Source organism: Arachis ipaensis, chromosome B5 (genome assembly GCF_059453495.1).
Source record: "Arachis ipaensis isolate K30076 ecotype BB chromosome B5, ASM5945349v1, whole genome shotgun sequence".
Lineage (NCBI taxonomy): Eukaryota > Viridiplantae > Streptophyta > Magnoliopsida > Fabales > Fabaceae > Arachis > Arachis ipaensis.
The window spans coordinates 137,523,271-137,546,396 of NC_142440.1; the positions used below are offsets into that span (position 1 = coordinate 137,523,271).

The 23,126-nt window shown below is 31.4% G+C and overlaps 2 protein-coding genes across 3 annotated transcripts; both read left to right on the forward strand.

The window, feature by feature from the left end:
- The first annotated feature begins 598 nt into the window (after window positions 1-598).
- LOC107641076 (uncharacterized protein At1g24485-like) lies at window positions 599-4,570 on the forward strand. The gene is made up of 7 exons (XM_021124484.2): window positions 599-1,191; window positions 2,190-2,761; window positions 3,322-3,454; window positions 3,859-3,927; window positions 4,018-4,089; window positions 4,193-4,261; window positions 4,429-4,570. Exons 1-7 carry the CDS (start codon window positions 599-601, stop codon window positions 4,568-4,570), a joined length of 1,650 nt encoding a protein of 549 aa, XP_020980143.2.
- Window positions 4,571-11,052: 6,482 nt separating this feature from the next.
- On the forward strand, window positions 11,053-13,365 carry LOC107642061 (methylecgonone reductase). 2 transcript variants are annotated; one of them, XM_016345384.2, is made up of 4 exons: window positions 11,053-11,447; window positions 11,533-11,779; window positions 12,063-12,242; window positions 13,021-13,365. In XM_016345384.2, the coding sequence occupies exons 1-4, from the start codon at window positions 11,131-11,133 to the stop codon at window positions 13,243-13,245; spliced, it is 969 nt and encodes a 322-aa protein (XP_016200870.1). In that variant the 5' UTR covers window positions 11,053-11,130; the 3' UTR covers window positions 13,246-13,365. The 2 variants fall into 2 exon arrangements, with proteins under 2 accessions (XP_016200870.1, XP_020980144.1); XM_021124485.2 differs by having other exon boundaries at window positions 11,533-11,707.
- Window positions 13,366-23,126: the final 9,761 nt, after the last annotated feature.

Genomic DNA, 23,126 nt, shown 5'->3' on the forward strand with positions numbered 1-23,126 from the left:
TGGAGGAAGACATATGGCGCATATACACAAAATATGGCGCATATACACAAAGTATAGCCTAATTAACATGGATATTTATTTATTTATTTATTTATTTATTTAATTTACCGAAATTTAAGTACGGTTACTAAAAATTTGATACATTTGCAATATAAATCTACTCAACTGTAGTCTAACAAAAAGAAAAACAGTTTTAACAATTTTTTTTTCATTTCTATAGTTCAAACTCTATTGTTTTTAAAAGTTTAAATTACTTACCACACATCCATAAAATGAATTTTTTTTAATAAAATTTCTTTCTTTGAAAAAAAGGATGAGACATAAATCATTTAAAAGAGCTCTATTTCATTCCTAGGCTATCTTCCATTTTATTCCTTTATGTATATATGGCATTTAGGCTGTATGAGTTTACAGTGTTTACTTATTTATTGGCTTTTAGATGTACTTAAAAGATTACTTTCTAAGCAACCAAAAAAAAAAAAAAAAAAAAATCAGAAAAACTACTATGCAATTGCCTTTTGCCATGTTGTGTGTTGACATAAAATCTTATATTAGTATTTCTTAAGCCTCTTGTTGAAATGAACAATTATCATCAATAATGGGATACACTCCAAATACACTAATTGTAGCCATAGTACTAGCCATACCATTGTTCACAAAACTCTCTCTAACAACCTTTGTGAGCATCAATTGTGGATCCTCCGAACCTTTCACCGATCCACAAACCAACATAACATGGACACAAGATGATGCATACATTGAGCATGGCCAATCCTTCAATGTCTCTTTAGGGTTAGGCACATTCAGCACCCTTAGGGCATTCCACACTTTGAAGAAGAATTGCTATGAAATTGAAGTCCAAAAGGGAGAAAAGGTTCTTACTAGGGCAAGTTTTTTCTATGGGAATTATGATAACAAGTTTTCTCCTCCTATGTTTGATCTTATATTTGATGGTAATTATTGGGGAACAGTGATTACATCAATTTCAGATCATGTGGATTATGAAGCTATATATGTTACTAAGGGAAACTACACCAACGTTTGTGTTTCTCAATCAAACCCTAATCATATTCCTTTCATCTCATCAATTGAAGTGCGTGGTTTGGACCCTCAAATGTACAACCATCTTCATCAAAATCATTCCTTGATTTTGCTTAGTAGACGTGCTTTTGGTGCAAATCAAACTGTCAGGTATATATATGCATTTATGATTTTTTTTAAATAATATATATATATATATATATATATATTTAGAATTATTTTTTTGGTTTTTAAGTCGCACAATTTTTTTTTCTCTCTTTGCTTTTTAGATCTTAAGGAATTTGCGATTTCGCCTAATTTCTTGATACGTTTTAACCCCTTTTCTATTTTAAAATTCAAGTCTAAGAAATTCATAGTCGTCTAGCTATTTCATAGTCGTCTAGCTATTTGATCTTAGTCCAAACCCACCTTGTTAAAAATATTCCTGAATCAAAGGCTTAATACTTGCTTAGATATAATAACTAATAGCACAAAATTACTTAAGGGAAGAGGCTATAGGAGCATTTTCATCTTAACACTAGATACAGTAAACACCGACTCACTCATACATATATAAATGTTGGATTAGTGAGAAAACTTCAAGTTGTAACTAGAGCCAAAATAGAATATACAAAAAACTTAAATTAATTAACCAATTAACCTCAGCTCTGGTAATTATTTTTCTCTAGTTTTTAGCCAGATTTGAAATTTTAACATATTGCTGTCCTAATTGTCAATAGATGAATTCTTATATTAGAAATAAAATCTTAGTTTAATTTTACTTTTATGTATCAAAATATGGTAAAAAGTATTATGAAATTATTTTTTTAAAAAACTTAAGCCGATTAAAAAAGACACGTAAACGATTATATCTTTAACATATTCTTTTACACAAAAAAATTTTTTTTTGAGTATGGATAGTTTTTTTTTTCTTTTTTCTTTCTTTTATTTATGTTATACTAAAATTCTTTTTTTTGGTCATTAAAAATCAAACTTTAGACTTTTAGAATATAGAAATTCTAATACTATATTATAATATCATTTGTCCCAAATATTTAAACTACTAAAAAAAATATATAAATAATTATATTTTTGAAAAAAAAAATCAAGAAAAAAATTATTCATCAGATTTTAATGATTAATTTAAGTAATTGGTTGATCATTTTTAGGTACCCTGATGATGTGTATGATCGAATTTGGATTGCAAAAAATAGTGATCAAGAGTTTATATATAGCATCCAAAGTGAGGCATTGGACATCAACATTAGCACAGTGGAAGATCAACCACCAAAATCTGCAATCCAAAATGCATTCACACTCCCAAACACAACCTTTGGAATTCAGTACAATATATCTTCACTTCTTCAATCAACATCAGATACTAATAATAATTATAGTAATTACTATTATAATAATAATAATGTTCCACTTTACATCAACGCATATTTCTCCGAAGTGATGGAAAATGCAACAACTGGCACAAGATCAATACAAATATATAGAGGCAATAATAATAATAATTATAATAATAATAATGGACCATTCTCATCATCATCAAGGCCCATAATCCCTCCTTTTGGAAGTGTTGAAGAAGTGCACATTAACATGTCAATTTCATTAGATAGTAGTATGAATTCGCTTTATTTTCATGCAAGTCCTGGTTCAACTCTTCCTCCTTTGATCAATGCTGCGGAAGTTTATAGAATTGAACCATTAGCTCAAGGAACTGACTCTAGAGATGGTTAGTATTATACTTATTTATTATGAGTAGTTATGACTATTGATAACATTTTTTTTTTTAATCTTTTATTGGTAGAGACTATTGATGAATTAATTATTAATAGCAGTTAATTAATATTAACGTAAAATAGTCTTTTTTTAAGTAAAAAAAACAAAAAAAAAAAAACTAGAATTTGACTACTCAACAATCATGTTAGGTTGTTTATTTATTTATTTTACCAATCTGTTGCTTTTTATTTTGATGTCAAAATTGTCAAATATACATTTTAAGATAAATATTAATTAATTTTTTGACAAATTAGAACCAAACTTACACACAAAAACAACTACTTTTAATAGGAAATATAACTTCTAAAATGTTTATATATTGAAAGAATTATTTTTTATTTTTATTCTCTCTTAATCAATATTCTTATTACTGCACCCATTAATAATATTCTAACAATAGGTATAGTTTTTTCATGTGTTTTACTCTTTTTTTTTCCTCCTAATTAATAACCCTTCTTTTTCTTTTCATCTTTTGCTTCTGTTATTTCCATATAACTTTTGGTGTTGATTTAGTGGAAGGATTGAGGCAACTGCGATTGGCATTTAAAACATTATCAGAATGGAAAGGTGACCCTTGTCTTCCATTTCCATACGCTTGGGAATGGATTCAATGTACTGCTGATCCTAAACCTCGCGTAAAAGCATTGTAAGTTCTTTTCTTTAATTTTTTTAAAGGAAAACCATTGTTAGTCATATATCATTATTACTAAAATTTTGTAAATATGTGTTTTAATAAAGGCACATTTTACGAGCACTATAAAAAAAATTGAGTAAAATTGTTTAAAAGATAATTTTTTATATTTTTAATGCGTTAAATATATCAACAACTTAAATAATTTTATTATTAATGATAATTTTAATATGTGTCTAAAATATATTTTACCTATTTTATTATTATTATTATTATTATTATTATTATTATTATTATTATTATCCAATTTCCTAATCAATGTTTGGAAAAAAATATATAGTAGAAAAAGCTACTGATGATTTTGTTGTGACCTTTTTATTTTTCCTTTTTTGCCCCCTGGATTTGTAACATATATATAGGAATCTTAGTAGCTATGATCTTCATGGGATTCTTCCAGATATGAGTTCAATGGATGCACTTGAAATTATGTAAGTATAAGTGAAGTTTTTGCTTAATTAACTGCACATTAGTGATAAACTAAATGCTTCTATTTCTAACTATGTATTTCCGAATTACAGAGATTTGCATAACAACACCATTGAAGGCCCCATTCCTGAATTTCTTGGTTTCTTGCCTTTACTTAGAGTGCTGTAAGTTTCACTTAATATATCATAATCACATAATGTAATGTCCCTTCTAATTAGAGAATATATGTAACATTTTTTTTTTCTCTTGATGATGCTCACTTTTCAGGAATTTGTCATACAATGGTTTTAATGGTTACATACCCAACTCCTTAAACAATACAGACATTGACATTGAGTAAGTATATATGTATTATACCGTTAAGAAATTAAATTTATTTTAGGCATACTAGTAAATTGAAAAAGCGCCGATACATCAATTCATAATTAATATTAGGGATACAGTAATTTAAAAAAAAAAGATTTTCCTCATAGTTATAACAATTTATTATTGGTGTATTTCAGCATTACTCATCTCCCGGAACTGAAAAATGTATCCATTACAACCACTAGTGATTCCCCAACAAGAATGTCATTCGAACTACACATATTATTGCTTATAATCGCAAAGCAGGTTTTAATATCTCTGTGGATGAACTTTCAATAATTGATGCAGAATTTTCTGTTACTGTAAGTTTGTAACACATGTTCAAACTAAATTATATATAAAACTTATTCAGACAATTTTTTGCGTTAAACGGAGTTTGTATGACTTTTTTTTTTCTTTCTATGTATGCGTGCGAATTGTTTCGGTTGATTATTGGAAAGATTAATATTTCGATTAGGTTTTAATTTTATTTATAAAATTAAAAATATTTTATTTGTGTTTTAAATATTTTATTTTTTATTTTTATTTTTAAATTAAATTTAAAATTTTCTTAACAAATACTTTTTTGTTTCTATTATTTTTTATTCTTTCATGATTTTTATTTTTAAATCATTAAAATCATTAAGATGATGATTACTATAATGATGATTTTTTTTTTTTCAAAGTTAGAAGTGAGATTCAAATCCGCGACTTCTAAGTGAGTATGGGAAGATTATGCCATGTGAGTTATAACTCGTTGGTCTAGAATAATGATTCTTGCGGATATCTAAAAAAAGATAAAAATAGAGAATATGGATATTTTAAAAGAAAAAATTTAATTTTGATTCACTACAAGAAAAAGTTAGAAATCTGTCAGATTTATCGTTGGATTTATTAAATAAATTTGTCGGTAATTAATTTATTGACGAATTTACTGTTGTCCTGGAGTTGACAGTATAAACGTCGTCGGAAACTGATTACCGGTGAATTTTTTTTGTTTGACACTAATTACCGTCGGTATTTTTAATGGATTTGTCGAGACTAAATTGATGATTATCGTCGGATTAATCCGATGGTAACTTTGGCGACATTTCACATGTTTAGGCGCCAAGTTACCGTCGGATAAATCCGACGGCAAATTCTACGGTAATAATTTTTTTTTTAGTTTTTTTGGGCACAGTTAAACCACAATTAGTAGTCAAAATAAAACTCTTGTTAACAAAATTATTAGCAGAAATCTAAAATTAGTAAAAATAAAAAATTATTAAAATAAATGGTAGAGGTAGAGTACAATGAAGTAGATAAACAAAAAATAAAACCCTAACCCCTCACAGATCCAGTAATCGTCATCATCATCATCGTCGTGGTCTCCCTGCTCAGGCGGCGAAGTAGGTGCACACGTCGGTGCCCCACTAGCAGCGTTGTCACTGGTACCAGCAGTGCCACTACCTCAAGTGCTGTCGGCTCCAGCACGCATCTGTTGGTTGTACGCCTCCATCAACTTTCGCAACCGATCAAGTTGCTCCAACTTCTCCATCAGGTCCGAACTGATGGTAACGACTCTTCTCACACGTGCAAGAAGGTCGTTGTACCTCTGCTCAGACTGCCTCGCTTGCTGGTGAAGCTCCTGTGTTAGCTTCTACACCTCCCCCCTCAAGTCGACAACTTCCTGAGAATCGTCAGAGTTGGTGGCAGAGGAAGCCTCCAACGCCGAGGAGCAGAGGCCACTGGCGAAGAACAACTCCAACCTGAAGCGGCGATTCTTGTAGGGTTTAGTGTCGGTCTCGCGCCAAACCCTATCAGGATCTACCACTGAGGTCTTGGAGCTAGCTTCGTCGTTCTCACTAGGCGGCTAAGATTGCTGGGTCGCGGGCTCCAACCTCTGCGTGTAATCCTCTTGTGTCACATACATTATGATTAGGATAACAGTTAATTGACTTTAAACCAAATAAATTTAAAATTTAGGATTAATTTAAACTCATATAATGGGCCGCAGACCACTTGTCAATAAATCTCTCCTTGTTGGTATTCAAAGTATGGATATACTTAAAGATCTCTGTTAGTATTGCCTCACGGTCCAACGACTTAGACTACAAATTAATATATCAACCAATAAAATAAATGAACAAATTAACCAACTAATTCAAGTAACTACTAAAAAAATAAACAATGACAAAATTCTTATCAGTATGCTCTTCGTCTTCATGAAGGTCGCCGACCCATCCATATACTTCGACGACCTAGGCAAAATTCTGTTAGCAACGTTCGTCAGACAGCTACACTTGAACCCCTCATCATTGTTAAAATAGGCCTCTAGTTCCTTCTTGATGGCTGAACGAATCCACGATGTTAGGTGGTTGCCCCCTTACGAATGTCGCTCATCATCTGCTAAAGTCGTTTAGCTGCCCAGTAGTCATAGATCTTCCTGATCATGAGATTATGTTCCGTATCCCATATGAATTTCAATTGCACAAAGTGATTCAACAACATTAGTTAGTAGGAATAAAATACAGTTTAAATACGGTTAATTAATTCAACATTATTGCGTTCTTACTGTCCACTTCTGAAACCATCGATATCTGGTCTCAGCCGGAATCTGCGTGTAGGTTCGCCACGAATGCTCTTTAGTTTGCCATTTACCCTTTCCATAACTGTTTTGAAGTGCTTTTTTCCCTTTCTATTATTGTTCAGAATAGCTCCTAAGTATCTTCCCAGGGCATTATTTTCCTTGAACTCTATCCTGCTAGTGATCTTTGCTTGGTGTTAGATGCGATATTTTTAAAGAAAACTATGGTTGATTTTGCTGAATTGATCTTTAGGCTTGATGCGTTACAAAAATCATCCAAAATAACATTATTTTTATCTAATTTATGAGTAGTGATTTCGGTAAAAAAAAGAGGAGATCGTCAGCGAACATGAGGTGAAAAATTTGAAAACCCTTTCTATTCATCTTTGTTGAATTCGGAAGGTTTCAAGTGAGTTGAGAAGGGAGGTTGAATCAAGGAACTGCTTTTAGAATTGAATAAACAAGTTAAGTAGATATTTAGTTTTACGAGATTATTTCTGCTTTTGTCTCATAAGTGCAGAACAGAATTGAAGCAGTGAAGAAAAGAGTGAAGGAGAAGAGTGACACCTTGATATATCCTGGTTTGACCACGATAACCTACGTCCAATTTTCACCACAACAATGGTAGAATTTTTACTATAATCAAGATAGATTACAATCACTAATTCCAAGAGACTCACACTTTTGTAAACTACCTAAGTTATTCTAAGCTTAGTAAATTACCTAGGTGATAACCCAACCTAGTTAAGGAGAACCAAGTGTACTCTAACCAGCATATTTTCGAATACAAACACTCAAACAATGATTGAATTTTGGCTTTTGTATGAAGTTCTCTCTTTGCTTTTTTTTCATCTTTCAAATTGATCTTAATTCTAGATATAAGAGAACAAGAACACACTCAATATGACAAAGAAAAAAGATTGTGTATCAAATCAGATTTTAGTTCAATGGTTACGTTATTCCTTGTCTTCGTTCTGCTTATATGGAAATTGATATACTCTTCTTCAAGGTTGATATAACATTCTTTTTCACAAAACTAGCTATTTCACCAATTAAGCACAAACCTAACTTTAAAAATCTTTTTCTTAGGTGCTTTTAAAAGCACCCCTAACTTTTAAAAGTTGCAAGTACAAGCACATAAACATTTTAATTTACCAAACACAACACGAGGTGTTTGTGCTTTCACTCTTCAAAAAGTTTTACCAAACTAAGTATAATGGCTTTTGTCTTGTTTCTATGTAGTATTCTTGTTGTTCTTTCCATTTTTCTGTTGTTGATACAAGCTTTTCTACATTATTGTCAGAGCTTCTGTGTGATATTCTACAATGCTACCTTCTTTAATGTTTTAAACACTAAATCTATCTTTTTTTTTGGTAAGTTAAATCTATATTTTTTGTTTTCCTTACCTTTGTCGATGTTGCTTGGGCCAATTCTATCCTTCTTATACCTTCTTGGCTTTTGGACCACCATCCATGGACCAAATGTGCTGCTATTGTGTTCCATAATGGCCTTTCCTTTTTCTTTTATTCATATTTTTTTCTGTATGTTTTTACCTTGTTGGTCAGCACCAATATGCTCTTCTGTAGATTTGCGTATCTTAGCCTTTTTAGGTTCTTTCCTATTAAAATTTGTTGTTTCATTTTTTTCTCTCCAAATTGCACAATGCTTTTTCTTATGATTAGCTTTGCCACATGTAAAGCAAATCTGATAAATTTTCTCATATTCTACTTGAAACAACTTACCATTGATCATATATCTTTTCATTAGAGGTTTAGTGAGGTCAATCTCTACATAAAGGCGAGCAAACTTTTCTCTATACATATGAGATGTGTTGTAATCAATTTTGCAAGTCCTCCTATAAAGGTCTTTAATTTTCCACAATATTTTTTCATCATAAAGTTCTATAAGAAGTCCTAACAACCTTATCCAGACTATGATTTTGAAGATGGTGGTTAATAAAGGATTGAAATTAGGCTCTCAATGTCTCATTGCTAAATAGCGATTTTCTTCCAAAGACCTTTGAGAAGAGCGAAATCTGAATGATCTTGAGCATAAAATTTTACTAAGTAAAATTCATTGTCCAAGTCAATGACTTTAAGCTCCCCAAGTCTGCTCCACATAGCTTCTATTCTTCTTTTCATAGCAATATATCCAATCCTTTTTTCTAAAAGTTTGACTATCAGAGACCTCCACCATGATTTCCAAAGTTTCTTGTTTACCTCCTCGTGGATAACAATGTTGAGTAAACCCTCCCCTATATCCTCTATTATTATGTGTAGTTTGATGTTTGTCTTTTGTTTCCGTCTTTCTCTTCATGTGATTTCTCTTATTCAAAAACTTCTTCTTGATCATTTTTCATTTTGTCATCTTCATCCTCATCTGTCTCTAGCAAGTCGCCTATAAGTTCCTGGTTGACTCCAGTCACCATACTCACATATGATCTGCCTTTCTAGCCTTGGTATGGGTTTTGCATCCAAACCTCCATTCTGGGTATTAAAGCTGAAGTTTCGGAGAATCCCTCGTCACCTTGTCTTACCTTTTTGATGCTTCTATGGAGGTCCTTCTCTTGTTTCGAGTGTTCTTGCTTAGTCGGGTTTCTGTCTGATCGCCCATGACCAGCCATGGAGGGAGGATCGGAGGAGTGGACCGTTGGTGAAACATTAGGGAGATTACTGTACGAAAAGAATTTGGGATGATTGTATGAAGAGTATTGTTGAATCTATTAAAAGGCAGGGTTCTTGTCCTCAATAGTAGGGTTTTGTATTTAATATTTTTTTGAATGAAAGAGCTCGACACATCAAGGCCTTGGTATTGTGATAAAAAGACCTTGGTGCTTTAATCCATAGACCCCCTTTTATTGGTAGCATCTGAGTTGAGTTGACAACAACTGATTAGAATATAAGGTAGCGTTTGTTTTTGGAAATAGGATACGGAGATATGAACAACACATTTTTAAAAAGTGTTTAGAAATAAAGACATGGACACGGAATATATTGTCTCCGAGACAGTTTTTTATACTTTTGTGTCCACTCTTTACGAAGGACAATGATGGACACAGAATTTGGAAGAGGGACGCGGATCTTTTTTATGATTTTTTTTTTCATAGATATTTTTTATTATTCCACTATTACCCCCTTTTTATTTTTCCTAATTTGCGTTGTTCTCAGAAAGGTACTTTCTTCTCCATACTCTTTCTTTATCTCTACGTTCTCCTTCTTTCTCTTTTCTCAGGTTCTCTTTCTTTTTTGTAGAAATTTTTATTGGGTTGGATAATTTTTTTTCTTATCGTTCTTACTTCAATATCATTTTAACCTTGTATTATATTATTTGATTTGTAATAAAAATAATAACAAAAATAATTAGTCTTGAGACTTTTGAAAGATAAATATTATAAAGATAAAATTGATCTTTTAAAATGCTAAAAAATAATTTATAAGTTGTAATTGATTTTATATAATTTAAAGAAAAATCAATTTTTTAAAAAGAAAATTAAGTTTTTAGATAAAAAAATTGGTTTTCTAAATAAAAATAAATTTTTATGTGCAAAAACTAATTTTTTTTCATGTAAAAACGGATTTTTTTTAAAATTGATTTTGTATTTAAAATTAATTTGGTTTATTATCCTAAACGAAATTTTTTATTAATCAAACTCAGATTTATTTTTTTGTTAATATTAACCATATGTATTCCTACATATTAATAATAAATTTAAAAATAAAATAATTATATTTATAAATTTATTTTAATATAAATACTATTATATAATTTTTTATTAAAATTTTTTGCCCTTTCAAACATTTTTTTCAAGTTCCCATTGTCTGTACTCTTATTCTCTATTAAATTAATTTGTACCAAAAAAATTTAAAATCACATGGCTATTTTAGTCCTTTCATATAATATTTTAGTCCTGTCCATGTGTATCCAAACATAATACTAGACATTACATTACTGTCTTGTACATCGTATCCAAACATAATACACAAAAAATAACTTTTAATGTCTCTATTCTGTTGTCTCTGTCTCAATATCATGTTCTGTCCTGTCTCTAAAAACAAACGCTATCTAAATTATTACACGAAAATACAATCTTTTTCTATTGCGGCCGCTATCGAATATTATATTAGTCTTTCTAGGTTAGGTCAAAGTTAAAAAGAAGAGAGAAATAAAATAGAGTAACTACTCCACAATTCACATAAAAAAGCAAGACAAATAGTCTTGCTCCAATTGCATTTAAAAATATAATCTCTCCTTTTACTCACTATAATCAAATAATCAATTTCCAAGACAAGAGAATATGGAAGCAAAGAAGGTCCCAGAAGTGTTGCTAAACTCAGGGCATAAGATGCCAATGATAGGTCTAGGAACTTCAGTAACTCCTCTTCCACCACATGAAACTCTCATCCAAATCTTCATTGATGCCTTTGAAGCTGGCTACACACACTTTGACACTGCTTCCCTTTATGGAACTGAAGAGCCTCTAGGCATAGCTTTGGCCAAGGCCTTAGAGCTTGGAATCGTAAACAGCCGCCATGAAGCCTTCATCACTTCCAAACTTTGGTGCAACAATGCTCACCATGACCTTGTCCTTCCAGCTCTCAAGACCACACTCAAGTAAGTAAAGTAATTGAAAAAGAAAAAAAAATATCATATTTTGTATATAATCTCATCACTGATGTATAGTTGCTCTTCAAATTAGGAAACTTGGGTTGGACTATCTAGACCTCTACTTGATTCATATGCCAGTGAGGTTGAAACCTGAAGTTGATGGAGTTCTTGAAATAAGAAAGGAGGATTTGCTTTCCTTTGACATGAAAGGAACATGGGAAGCCATGGAAGAGTGTCAAAGATTAGGCTTAGCCAGATCCATTGGTGTAAGCAACTTTGGCATTAAAAAACTCACACACCTCTTAGAAAATGCAACTATTCCTCCTTCTGTCAATCAAGTAAGAAAATTCAATAGCAACACTTGCCAAAAGGGATTAAATTTATCAAATAAATATATATTTTAAATAAAAAATTTTATGATGTCTATAAAGTTGGTGTCTAATTTGTTTTAAAAATGAGGGATAAAGGAATAGAGCTCACTATTTGTATTTGATTATTTGTATCAAATAGTTAAAAATTTAGACACATGAGAACACACCATTTTAAATTGAATAATTTCTTTTTTTTTTTTATTTTGACAATAATGATGTGGCTATATTCAATTTTGATTTTTGACTTTAGGTGGAAATGAGCCCATCATGGCAACAAGGGAAACTCAGAGAATTTTGCAAGCAGAAAGGAATCCATTTGGCTGCATGGTCACCATTAGGATCTTACACAAAATCATGGGGTACTAATTCAGTTATGGAGAGTCCAATCATTAATAAAATAGCCACTTCTAAACATAAGAGTGTCCCTCAGGTGCTCTTTCTTAACTCAACTCTAATCTTTATGCCTTTAACTACCCCTATATTTTCTCTTATAATTTTTGTGATTTTAAGGTTAAAACTTTGACCGGATAAAAATTTGTGTTATTCTATTAGTATTTAAGATCTTATGTTATCACTTAATAATTTGATTGACTTAATTATCAGATTAAGTCGTTTGGATTATATTTTTTGGGTGTAATTTTTTTATGGATCTACTTTTTTTTTTTTGAAAAAATTTTACTAGATTAAAATATGAAAAAAAATTTACGATGATAAAACTTATTAAAATTTTAAATAAATATTAATTTTTATTTAATGTTTAAATAATATTATTTATATTTGGGTAAAGTATATTTTTGTCTTTGAAGTTTGGTAAAAATTTTAAAAATATCTTTAAATTTTATTTTGTTTTAATTTTGTCTCACAAGTTTTTTATTTGTATCAAATATATTCCTGACGACTAATTTTTCAAAAAATTTAGGACAAATTTAACAATAATTTCATAAAAATAACTTTCAATACAAGTAAATCAAAACATAATTGTCATGCATTGTTGTTGGATTGATCTTAAATTTTTTGAATATTTAACTATTAGAAATATATTTGATGTAAATAAAAAATTTTTACAATAAAATTAAAATAATAAAATAAAACTTAAAAATATTTTTAAAATTTTTATCAAAATTTAAAGACAAAAATTATATTTTATTTTTTATATTTAATTTGTGAACTATATGTTAAGTGTAAATGTTGATGTCATTGGCCTGCAGGTAGCATTGAAATGGATATTGGAGCAGGGGGCAATCCCCATTGTGAAAAGCTTCAACAAAGAGAGAATGAGAGAAAACCTTAAAATATTTGAATGGGAACTGAGCCAAGAGGAATCACAGAAATTCAGCCAGATTCCACAGCGTAGAATGTTCAGTGGAGAAATATTTGTATCGGAAAATGGGCCTTATAAATCCTTGGAAGAATTCTGGGATGCTGAATCCTAAAACAAATTATTCTCCTTATAACCTTATTAGTAGCAACAAAAATATGAAATCCCATCCCAAAAAAATGTATCTTATATTTATCTACTCAAGTGCATCCAAAGCATGCCATACATCGCAAGGTCTAGGGGTGAATACCAATTGAAATACGGTTAAACTTTTGATTTGATCCACACTAAAATCATCGAATCGAATTTAATATTTGCAGTTTTTATTAGCAGATGGAATCAAATATTGAGTATATTCATAAGCTTATAAAAATATTTTTAAAAATTTATTTTTATTAAAAATATCAATAAAATCTCTTTTTTCTACTCTTTTAAATATATTTATTATTAAAATAATATTAAATATATTTTTTTTAAATAATAAAAATAAAATAATATAACATATATGATAATTATTTGTTAAAATAAAACATAAAAAAATATTTACTTATTTATTTATTTATTTTTGCGATTAATTCCGATAATCTTATAGATCAGATTCATATCCGTAATTTTTAAATTTAATTTGGATAAACACCACAAATATATCGATCGATCGAATCTAACCTATCAACACCTCTAACAAAGCCAACTAATTAAGTAAAAAAGTTATATGAATCACCAACTTGGGATTAGTTAAAGTACTGGATATACTTTGATTATTAACCAAGTGAGTCGTTGAGTTCAAATATTGGAAATGGAAATAAAAGATTTATAGTCTAACCGAGTTTTTAAACGTAAAATAGTTTTCTATCCTTTACATCATTTCCTTCAAAAAATTCAACTTGCAAACAACCCATCCTTAGATAAGTAAAGGGGTGGTATAATTACTCTTTTTATATTAATAAAAATATTATATATACACAAAAAATTAATTATTAAATTAGTTATTATATATTTATATATAAATATATATTATTTATTAATTTATTTTTAATATATATTTTATATCAATAATTAATTTAATAACTAATTTTTAGTATATACAAAATATATTATATATGGTTGTAATAATAAATCTCTAAAGTGAATTTCTAACAAAGAGATAGATGTGATCATTCTATATATTGAGAGGAATAGATTCCCTCATTTTATTGCTTTATAAATCAGCTGCATGCTGTGTGGGAACTTCCTTATCCTATGTACCTTTTTATATATTCATATAAGGTTAGTTTCAACGATCTAACCAACTAACTAGACACAGAAATAAAACTAACTAATCTATGGTAGGTAAAATGAAATAAATAACAGAAAAGCCTCCAACTAACTCAAGTTAAAGTGTTAAACACATAAGAGTGTTCTCATTAATTAATGAGGTGGAGTGGTGGACCTTCTAAGTTCTGATGAGCGTAGTGACATGCATATCTCTAAGACCAAATTAAAATTTTAAGAAATGAAAAGTCGGCATTGATGTGCAACGAACCTGGTTAATTAATTTTAATTTGTTTGATTCCTTTCGTCTCATCCTTGGAGGATTCTATCAGAGTGATGTTCGCTCTTAAATCTATTATATATTAATGACAACTAAAATGTTATATCAGATAATGTTAATTGCAATTAATTAGGATAAAATTGTTTCGTTAAAATTAGTGACTTTTCCTTTTTTTTCTTTTTCCTTAATTTATTTTAACTCTTTTATATATTATTAATTTAACTATTAAAATATTTAATATAATATTATTGTAATTAAAATAAAATATTTTTTAAAAGATTAAAGCGTTTTCTTTTTTCCTCTTTTCTTTTCTATCTGTATCCATTCTTTCACCTCTTTTATCTCTTTTTTTTATATTATCAATAAAAAAATTTAATTTGTCTTTTATATATTAATACAAAAAAAATATTTTTAAAAAGAAGGTAAAAATATTTTTTATTATTTTATCTTTCTTCTTATTTTATATATTATCAAATAAAAAGACAATCAATTTGGATTGATTTATTAGTGGTTAATTTGCTCACCAGTTCATTTAAATAAGTATTTAAAATTTAAATTTTATCTTGTGTATACAGCAATTTATTAGTCATAAAAAAATAAAAAAAATAAAAAAATAACTAATTTTTTTTCATATTTAAATACAAAAAAAAAGAATTTTAAAAAGTGATAATACTACATGATTAAGTTATTTTAGTAATTTAACTAAGTTAGTCCAATAATTTAAAGATTAGATAAATACCCATCTAATAATAAACGTGGTGGGGTAGAGTAAGAGATATTTGCTTAGTGGATACCTGCATAATATCTTTGAATGTGAAATTACTTAAATATCTCTAGCTATATATATGTTAGTTATGAAATTCTAAATTATTCAAAGGTCAGTATCTAAGTCTGACTGCCTCTTTGTCTCTCAACTCTCTGCCATTAGACCTCAAAACCTCACTCTCTACCTCTCTCAGCATTGTTAGTGTTGACGTCACTGTAAGAAAAATGTTGAATATTGTCGAATTTAATGTTATACATTAGCATCGGTTTTATTGACGGATTTATTAACAGTTTTGATGTGAAATTCGTCAGGTCAAATCATTATCAGTAGATTTTTGTTTTCAACAGTAAATTCGCCAGTAATAATTAGAGAGAAAACGGAAAAATATAGGCGTGAAATATAGCGTGGGACTTATCGGCGAATTTTTTTGCTGATAAACCCAATTAGTAGAACGCTATGTTTTGGTGACCCACAATGCATTACCATTGGATTATCCGCCGGTAAATCCGATGGTAACGAGCCCTAAAATTTGAAGCGCGAACCCTCTCCCCCTTCATTTTGAAATCCCCTGTCTCTCTAACCTCTCTTCTCCGACTCTCTCTAACCCTCTCTTCTCACTTCATTATGTTAATCTATATGAATTCATAGGAATTATGAAACTATTATAAATAATATATTATGAAGCGTTATTGCAAAATAAACCTCATAATGATTGGATGAACATGTATAACAATTATTTACTAAAATTTCTGGGCATAATTGAAATAAAAATGTTGCATTTTTAATGTATAAACAAGTTAATATATTATGTTAGAAATGTTGTGAATTTAATTGATTTTTGACTAATATTGTGAATTGAGGTTGGTTGGATTTGTGAAAATTATAAAGGTAGATATATGTCCAATTTTAGGAGAGGTTATATCAACTTTTTTTTGAAATAATATAATGTTGAAGGATTTGTGTTGTATATATGCTGATTGGTGTTAATAATATATTCTCTTTGCAGATATGACGACAGGTAGCAGAGGTAGAACTAGTGAGTCTTGTGGTTGTAGTAGAGGGAGGGTTTCTACCGGATCCTCAGGGACTGCTTAGTCATCACTCTCTATCCTGATACACTCTACCCGAACTACGTGACTCCTTCTGCTACGCCCTCCCTCAGCCCCCTACAGCTCTAGCGACAGTGCCCATGGTAGGTGATTCCTCTAATGCGTCCTAGCCAGATGCCCCTCCACCACCATCCGCCATACGGATAAGGATTTGGTCTGATGGCATGAAGGCGTGAGTACATATTATTTTAATATCTTTTATCTGCAATCTATTTTAAATTTGTTAAGTTTTATATGTTTTTATGTGTTTGCTAATCTTAAGTTTTTCATCGATAGACTTGCACCAAACAACAATGCATGTGCACAGGAGATCTCCAATGTGATTAAGTCCATGTACGACAACTCATGGCCGAGTTACACGAAAATTTCTGCTGAGATCAGAGAGCGATGGTTTCATCAGTGGGCGGTAAGAATCTAATGTTGTTGAATTAACTATATTTTATTTTGACTAACTAATATTGTTGAATTACTTTGTGCATGAGAAATTGATATGGGATTAGGAACATGATATCTTGATCAGAAAGATCTACGACCACCGGATAGCTAGGCGACTTCACCAGATGATGCAGAACATTTGTTAGGGGCACGACCACCTCACGGTTTGGCTCCGTTCAGATCTTAAGAAGGAACTAGACCTTCATTTTAGTACTAATGAGGTGTGGGGTTCAAGCGTCGGCGTCTGATGAACAGAACTAACAGGGCTTCACTGAGGTCGTCGAAGTATACCGGTGGGTCGACGACTTTTATAAATACGAAGAGCGAGCTGGTATATAGTTTATTTACTAACCTTTGTTAATTATTACTTGCATGAATTGTTACTTGATTTATTTTATTAGTTGGTTTCAATATGTGTAGTCTAAGTTAATGGATCGTGAGGCGACATTGGTGGAGACATTTAGATATACCCATACGTTAAAGGATAATAAGGAGAGATTTGCTGATGAGTGGTCTATGGATTATTATTGAGTTTCAATTAATTCTAACTTTGAAATTTATTCGGTTTAAAGTCAATTAACGGTCATCCTAATCACAACGTGTGTTACACACAAAAACTACACGTAGAGATTGGAGGCCGCAACTTAGCAATCTCAGCCGCCTAGTGGGACGACCCTGGCTCCGATGCCTTAATGATAGATCCTAATAGGGTTTGGTGCGAGACCGCCTCTAAGCCCTACAAGAATCGCGTCTTCGGGTTGGGGTTGTTCTTTGCCAGCAGCCTCCGCACCTCCACATTGGCGGCTTCATTTGCCTCTGCCTCTGGCACCAGCCCTGCCGATCCCGAGGAAGTTGTCGACTTGAGGGAGGAGGTGCAGAAGCACGTACAAGAGCTTCACTAACAAACTCAGTAGTCTGAACATAGGTACAACAGGCTTCTTGTTGTGTGGGAGACACAGTTGCCATCAGCTCAGAGCTGACAGAGAAGCTAGAGCAGCTAGCTAGAGCGTTTGTGATAGCAGATGAAGGTGCATAATGAGCAGATGCTTGCTAGAAGTAGTAGCGCTGCTGGTACCAGCGGCAACGCAGCTGGTGGGCACCGATAAGCACCTACTCTGCCGCTTCAGCAAAGGGAAGACGACGACGATTAACAGGATCCGTAGGGTTTAGGGATTTAATTTATTTTATGCCTATTTCATTGTATTCTACTTCTTTAACTTTTTATTATATTCAAACCATTGATATTTATTAAAATCATTAGTTGAGTTCTGGTAATTTTAAATTTGTGCTCTAATTTTGTAAACAAAAATTTTAATTCAACTATTAATTGTGCGTTAATTGTGCTAAAAAAAACTATCGTAGAATTTACCGACAGAATAATCCAACGGTACTTAGGCGCTACAAAACATAATATGGCACCAAATTTACCATCAGAAAAAGGGTATTCAACCGCTTATTTTCGTCATATTAATTGAAAAATTCAACGCGAAATTTGCCAGAAATTAGCATCGGAAGAAATAATCTGCTGATAAAAAATTTTCGGCACTGTTTATATCATTAAATTCAATCTGCCAGTAATTTCAACAGTACTCAATATTTTTTCTTATAGTGCGTCAGTATCTCCTCCACCCATTTAGGTCGTCTTTACCCTTCCTCTACTCCCGTCAACAGTTCGCCTTTGCCCTTTAATTTTGCCTCCTAGATCTTTTAATAGACTCAGTCCATTGCCTCAAGTGTCATCGCTGCCTCACGCCACTGTCACTAGCTTTGTCGTCACCTCTAACTTCACCAATGTCTCTCCTCTACCATCTGTCTCGTAGCCATTGAACTTCTCTTTGTCACCGTGCTTTTTTTTTCTTTCTTATGTTTTAATAATTTCATGGTTAACAAGAAGAAGATTTACATAATCTATATATAATCTATTGATTTTTATATACTTTTAAGTTTTAACACTATTTTATGCATATAATTTATATTTTTAGTTAATTTTTTTATATAATCTGTTGATTTATATATTTAACATTTTTATGTATTTTTTTAAGATTAATTTTATGGTGTTTATTATTTAATTTTTTATCTAACTTATTTTTTATAACATTATTTAAATATTTAAAAATGATTTATTATATATTTTTTAAATTAAATATTAATTTCTAATTTTTTTTATAAGTTAGGCACCACCTTTTATAAACACCATAACAATCACTTTTTTTTAACACTGTTTTGTTGATTTGTGAATATTTTTATATTTTTAACATTATTCTATATATTTTTATGTCTTTGTGCAATTAGGTTTAATTTTATTGTTATTTATTAGGATCAATTTTATGTTTTATTAGACTATTCAATACGATGGGGCTATGTTTTAGGGTTGAGAAAATGTTAAGCAATGGAACATATTTTTAAAAAACATAATTTTTAGTCTATTTCTGTTTTAAAATTAGCTTTTAATTTAGTGATGGATTTACTTGACCTACTTCTATCACACGAATATTGATCTTAAGTTAATAACCAACTGATAGCATGTGGATCAATCACCATCCTATCTCGAATGTCAATGGATTATCCTATGATCGACGCTGACTATCTGACAGACCGATTAACCACTAATTAACCTCTTACTTGTTTAACTGCCAATTAACTTCAACTAATACAATTAAATCGGATGATAAATTCGATGATAAAAGAGTATCTTTCTTGTAGTGTGATCGGCTATTTTATTATACCGATGGAACGATCCCAACCTATTGCTAGAGTGCATGACAAAACAGGTAGCCCACCCTACCTTATCAAGGTCTAACTAAAAATAAAATGGGACGGTCTAACCTGTCAACTTAAACCAGACTTAAAATACTAATCAATCCCAATTTATGATGGATTGGCAGGACTAAGCCTAGTTTGTGTTACTTTTATTTTTTTACATTAGTAAAATTAATTATAATTAGTCTAATAAAAAATAATAAAATAAAAATTAGCCAAATTAGAACATAATTTTTTCACAATCTTCTTTTAAATTCTCAACGTTAATAGAATTGTGCATTTCATAATATTTGTTCTCGAATTACTGCAATGAATAATAATAAAAAAGTTTTAGCTTAGTTTTCAAATAACAATCAATTTTAAAACAATAACAATATTTATAATAAAACAAAATAACTATTCTTATTTTAAGAAACATGTTAAGTCGCATAACTTGGAGCATATATATAAAATTGTAAAATAAATAAATAAATAAAATAAAATAAATAAAAAGAATCGAAAGAAGTGTGTTTTGAAAATTATAATTTTTAATTTTTTGGTTTCGTATAATTTTTAATTTATGTATATTCTTATAGTACTTAATGCTCTTTTGTAAAAGAAAGAAAAAACATTCGGCCCTACAAGCTGGCCCGTTCTGCTCTACCGAAACCTACAGGATTTGGTGGAATTTTTTGGTTTGGCGGCCTTTTTCTTGTGAAAGTCATTGTCTTCTAGTACACGTTTCATTTGAGCTTGAGATTTTCTTGTTCAGCACCTATATAACTACTCTTATTATTACCTCAGGTAAAGAAGGAAAAACACGAGTATTAGATAGCGTTTGTTTGCGAAATAGAGACAGAAAAATTAAGAGTGAAAGACAGATACTGAAAGATAGAAATAAAAATAAATATCAGTATTGTGTTTGGTGTAGAGGTGCACATGACTGAATTATGTTTCAATATCCTGTTTGGTTAGAGACAAAAAAAGTTAAAATAACAAAAATACACTTAATTTTAAAATACAATCCTAACCCTCATATTCAATTTGATTTTTTTTAGAATGCAACTCTAACCCCCTTTCTCCTCTCCTCTATCCTTTCTCCTCTCCTTTTCTGTGAAGGAATCCTCTGGTCTTATCCGTCGTCGGTAGTACCTCCAAGCATCCCAAACGACGACGGCGCGTCTCCAATTCTCCATCAGAGAAAGCGGAGAAGGCATGGAAGTATTGGCATCCCTCTGGTCAAAGAAAACCTCCACAGTTCCCGCAAATTTCACTTCTTGTTCTTGTTGTTCTCCCTGATTAGGAGCGTTTTTTCTGTAGAATCCAAGGAGTGTGGCCATGTGAGGCATGAGGGTTCTCCTCTCCATAAGGTACTGGTGCACGAAATTGTGATCCCTGGTAATGGCTCCAAAAAATTTGGTGCTCTAATCTTAATTCATAAATTGTCACAACTTCGATACAACTAACCAGCAAGTGCACTGAGTCGTCCAAGTAATAAAACCTTACGTGAGTAAGGGTCGATCTCACGGAGATTGTTGGTATGAAGCAAGCTATGGTCATCTTGCAAATCTCAGTCAGGCGGATATCAAATGGTTATAGAGTTTTCGAATAATAATAATAATAAACAGAAAATAAAGATAGAAATACTTATGTAAATCATTGGTGAGAATTTCAGATAAGCGTATAGAGATGCGTTCGTTCTTCTGAACTTCTGCTTTCCTGCTATCTTCATCCAATCAATCCTACTCCTTTCCATGGCTAGCCTTATGTAAGGGCATCACCGTTGTCAATGGCTACATCCCATCCTCTCTGTGAAAATGGTCCAATGCGCTGTCACTGCATGGCTAATCATCTGGAGGTTCCTGATCATACTGGAATAGGATTTACTATCCTTTTGCGTCTGTCACTACGCCCAGCACTCGCGAGTTTGAAGCTCGTCACAGTCATTCAATTCCTGAATCCTACTCGGAATACCACAGACAAGGTTTAGACTTTCCGGACTCTCATGAATGCCGCCATCAATCTAGCTTATACCACGAAGATTCTGATTAAGAGATCCAAGAGATACTCATTCAATCTAAGGTGGAACGGAAGTGGTTGTCAGGCACGCGTTCGTGGGGGAATGATGATGATTGTCACGTTCATCACATTCATATTGAAGTACGAATGAATATCTTAGAAGCGGAATAAGTTGAATTGAATAGAAAAATAGTAGTACTTTGCATTAATTCATGAGGAACAGCAGAGTTCCACACCTTAATCTATGGTGTGTCGAAACTCTACCGTTGAAAATACATAAGTGATAATGGAGTTCATTGGTCTCGGCCCCAGAGGGAAACCGGAGTAACCAAGACTGCGAATACAATGATAAAAAGTTCTATATATACTAGACTAGCTACTAGGGTTTACAGAAGTAAGTAATTGATGCATAAATTCACTTCCGGGGCCCACTTGGTGTGTGCTTGGGCTGAGCTTGAAGTTTACACGTGCAGAGACTTCTTCTGGAGTTGAACGCCAAGTTGTAACGTGTTTTTGGCGTTCAACTCTGGTTCGTGACGTGTTTCTGGCGTTTAACTCCAGACTGCAGCGTAGAACTGGCGTTCAATGCCCTTTTGCGTCGTCTAAAATCGAAAAAAGTATGAACTATTATATATTTCTGGAAAGCCCTGGATGTCTACTTTCCAACGCAATTAGAAGCGCGCCAATTTGAGTTCTGTAGCTCCAGAAAATCCACTTTGAGTGCAGAGAGGTCAGAATCCAACAACATCAGCAGTCCTTCTTCAACCTCTGAATCTGATTTTTGCTCAAGTCCCTCAATTTCAGCCAGAAAATACCTGAAATCACAGAAAAATACACAAACTTATAGTAAAGTCCAGAAATGTGAATTTAACATAAAAACTAATAAAAACATCCCTAAAAGTAACTAGATCCTACTAAAAACATACTAAAAACAATGCCAAAAAGCGTATAAATTATCCGCTCATCACAACACCAAACTTAAATTATTGCTTGTCCCCAAGCAACTGAAAATCAAATAGGATAAAAAGAAGAGAATATACTATAAATTCCAAACTATCAATGAAACATAGCTCTAATCAGATGAGCGGGACTTGTAGCTTTTTGCCTCTTGAATAGTTTTGGCATCTCACTTTATCCATTGAAGTTCAGAATGATTGGCATCTATAGGAACTCAGAGTTCAGATAGTGTTATTGATTCTCCTAGTTCAGTATGTTGATTCTTGAACACAGCTACTTTATGAGTCTTGGCCGTGGCCCTAAGAACTTTGTTTTCCAGTATTACCACTGGATACATAAATGCCACAGATACATAATTGGGTGAACCTTTTCAGATTGTGACTTAGCTTTGCTAAAGTCCCCAATTAAAGGTGTCCAGGGTTCTTAAGCACACTCTTCTT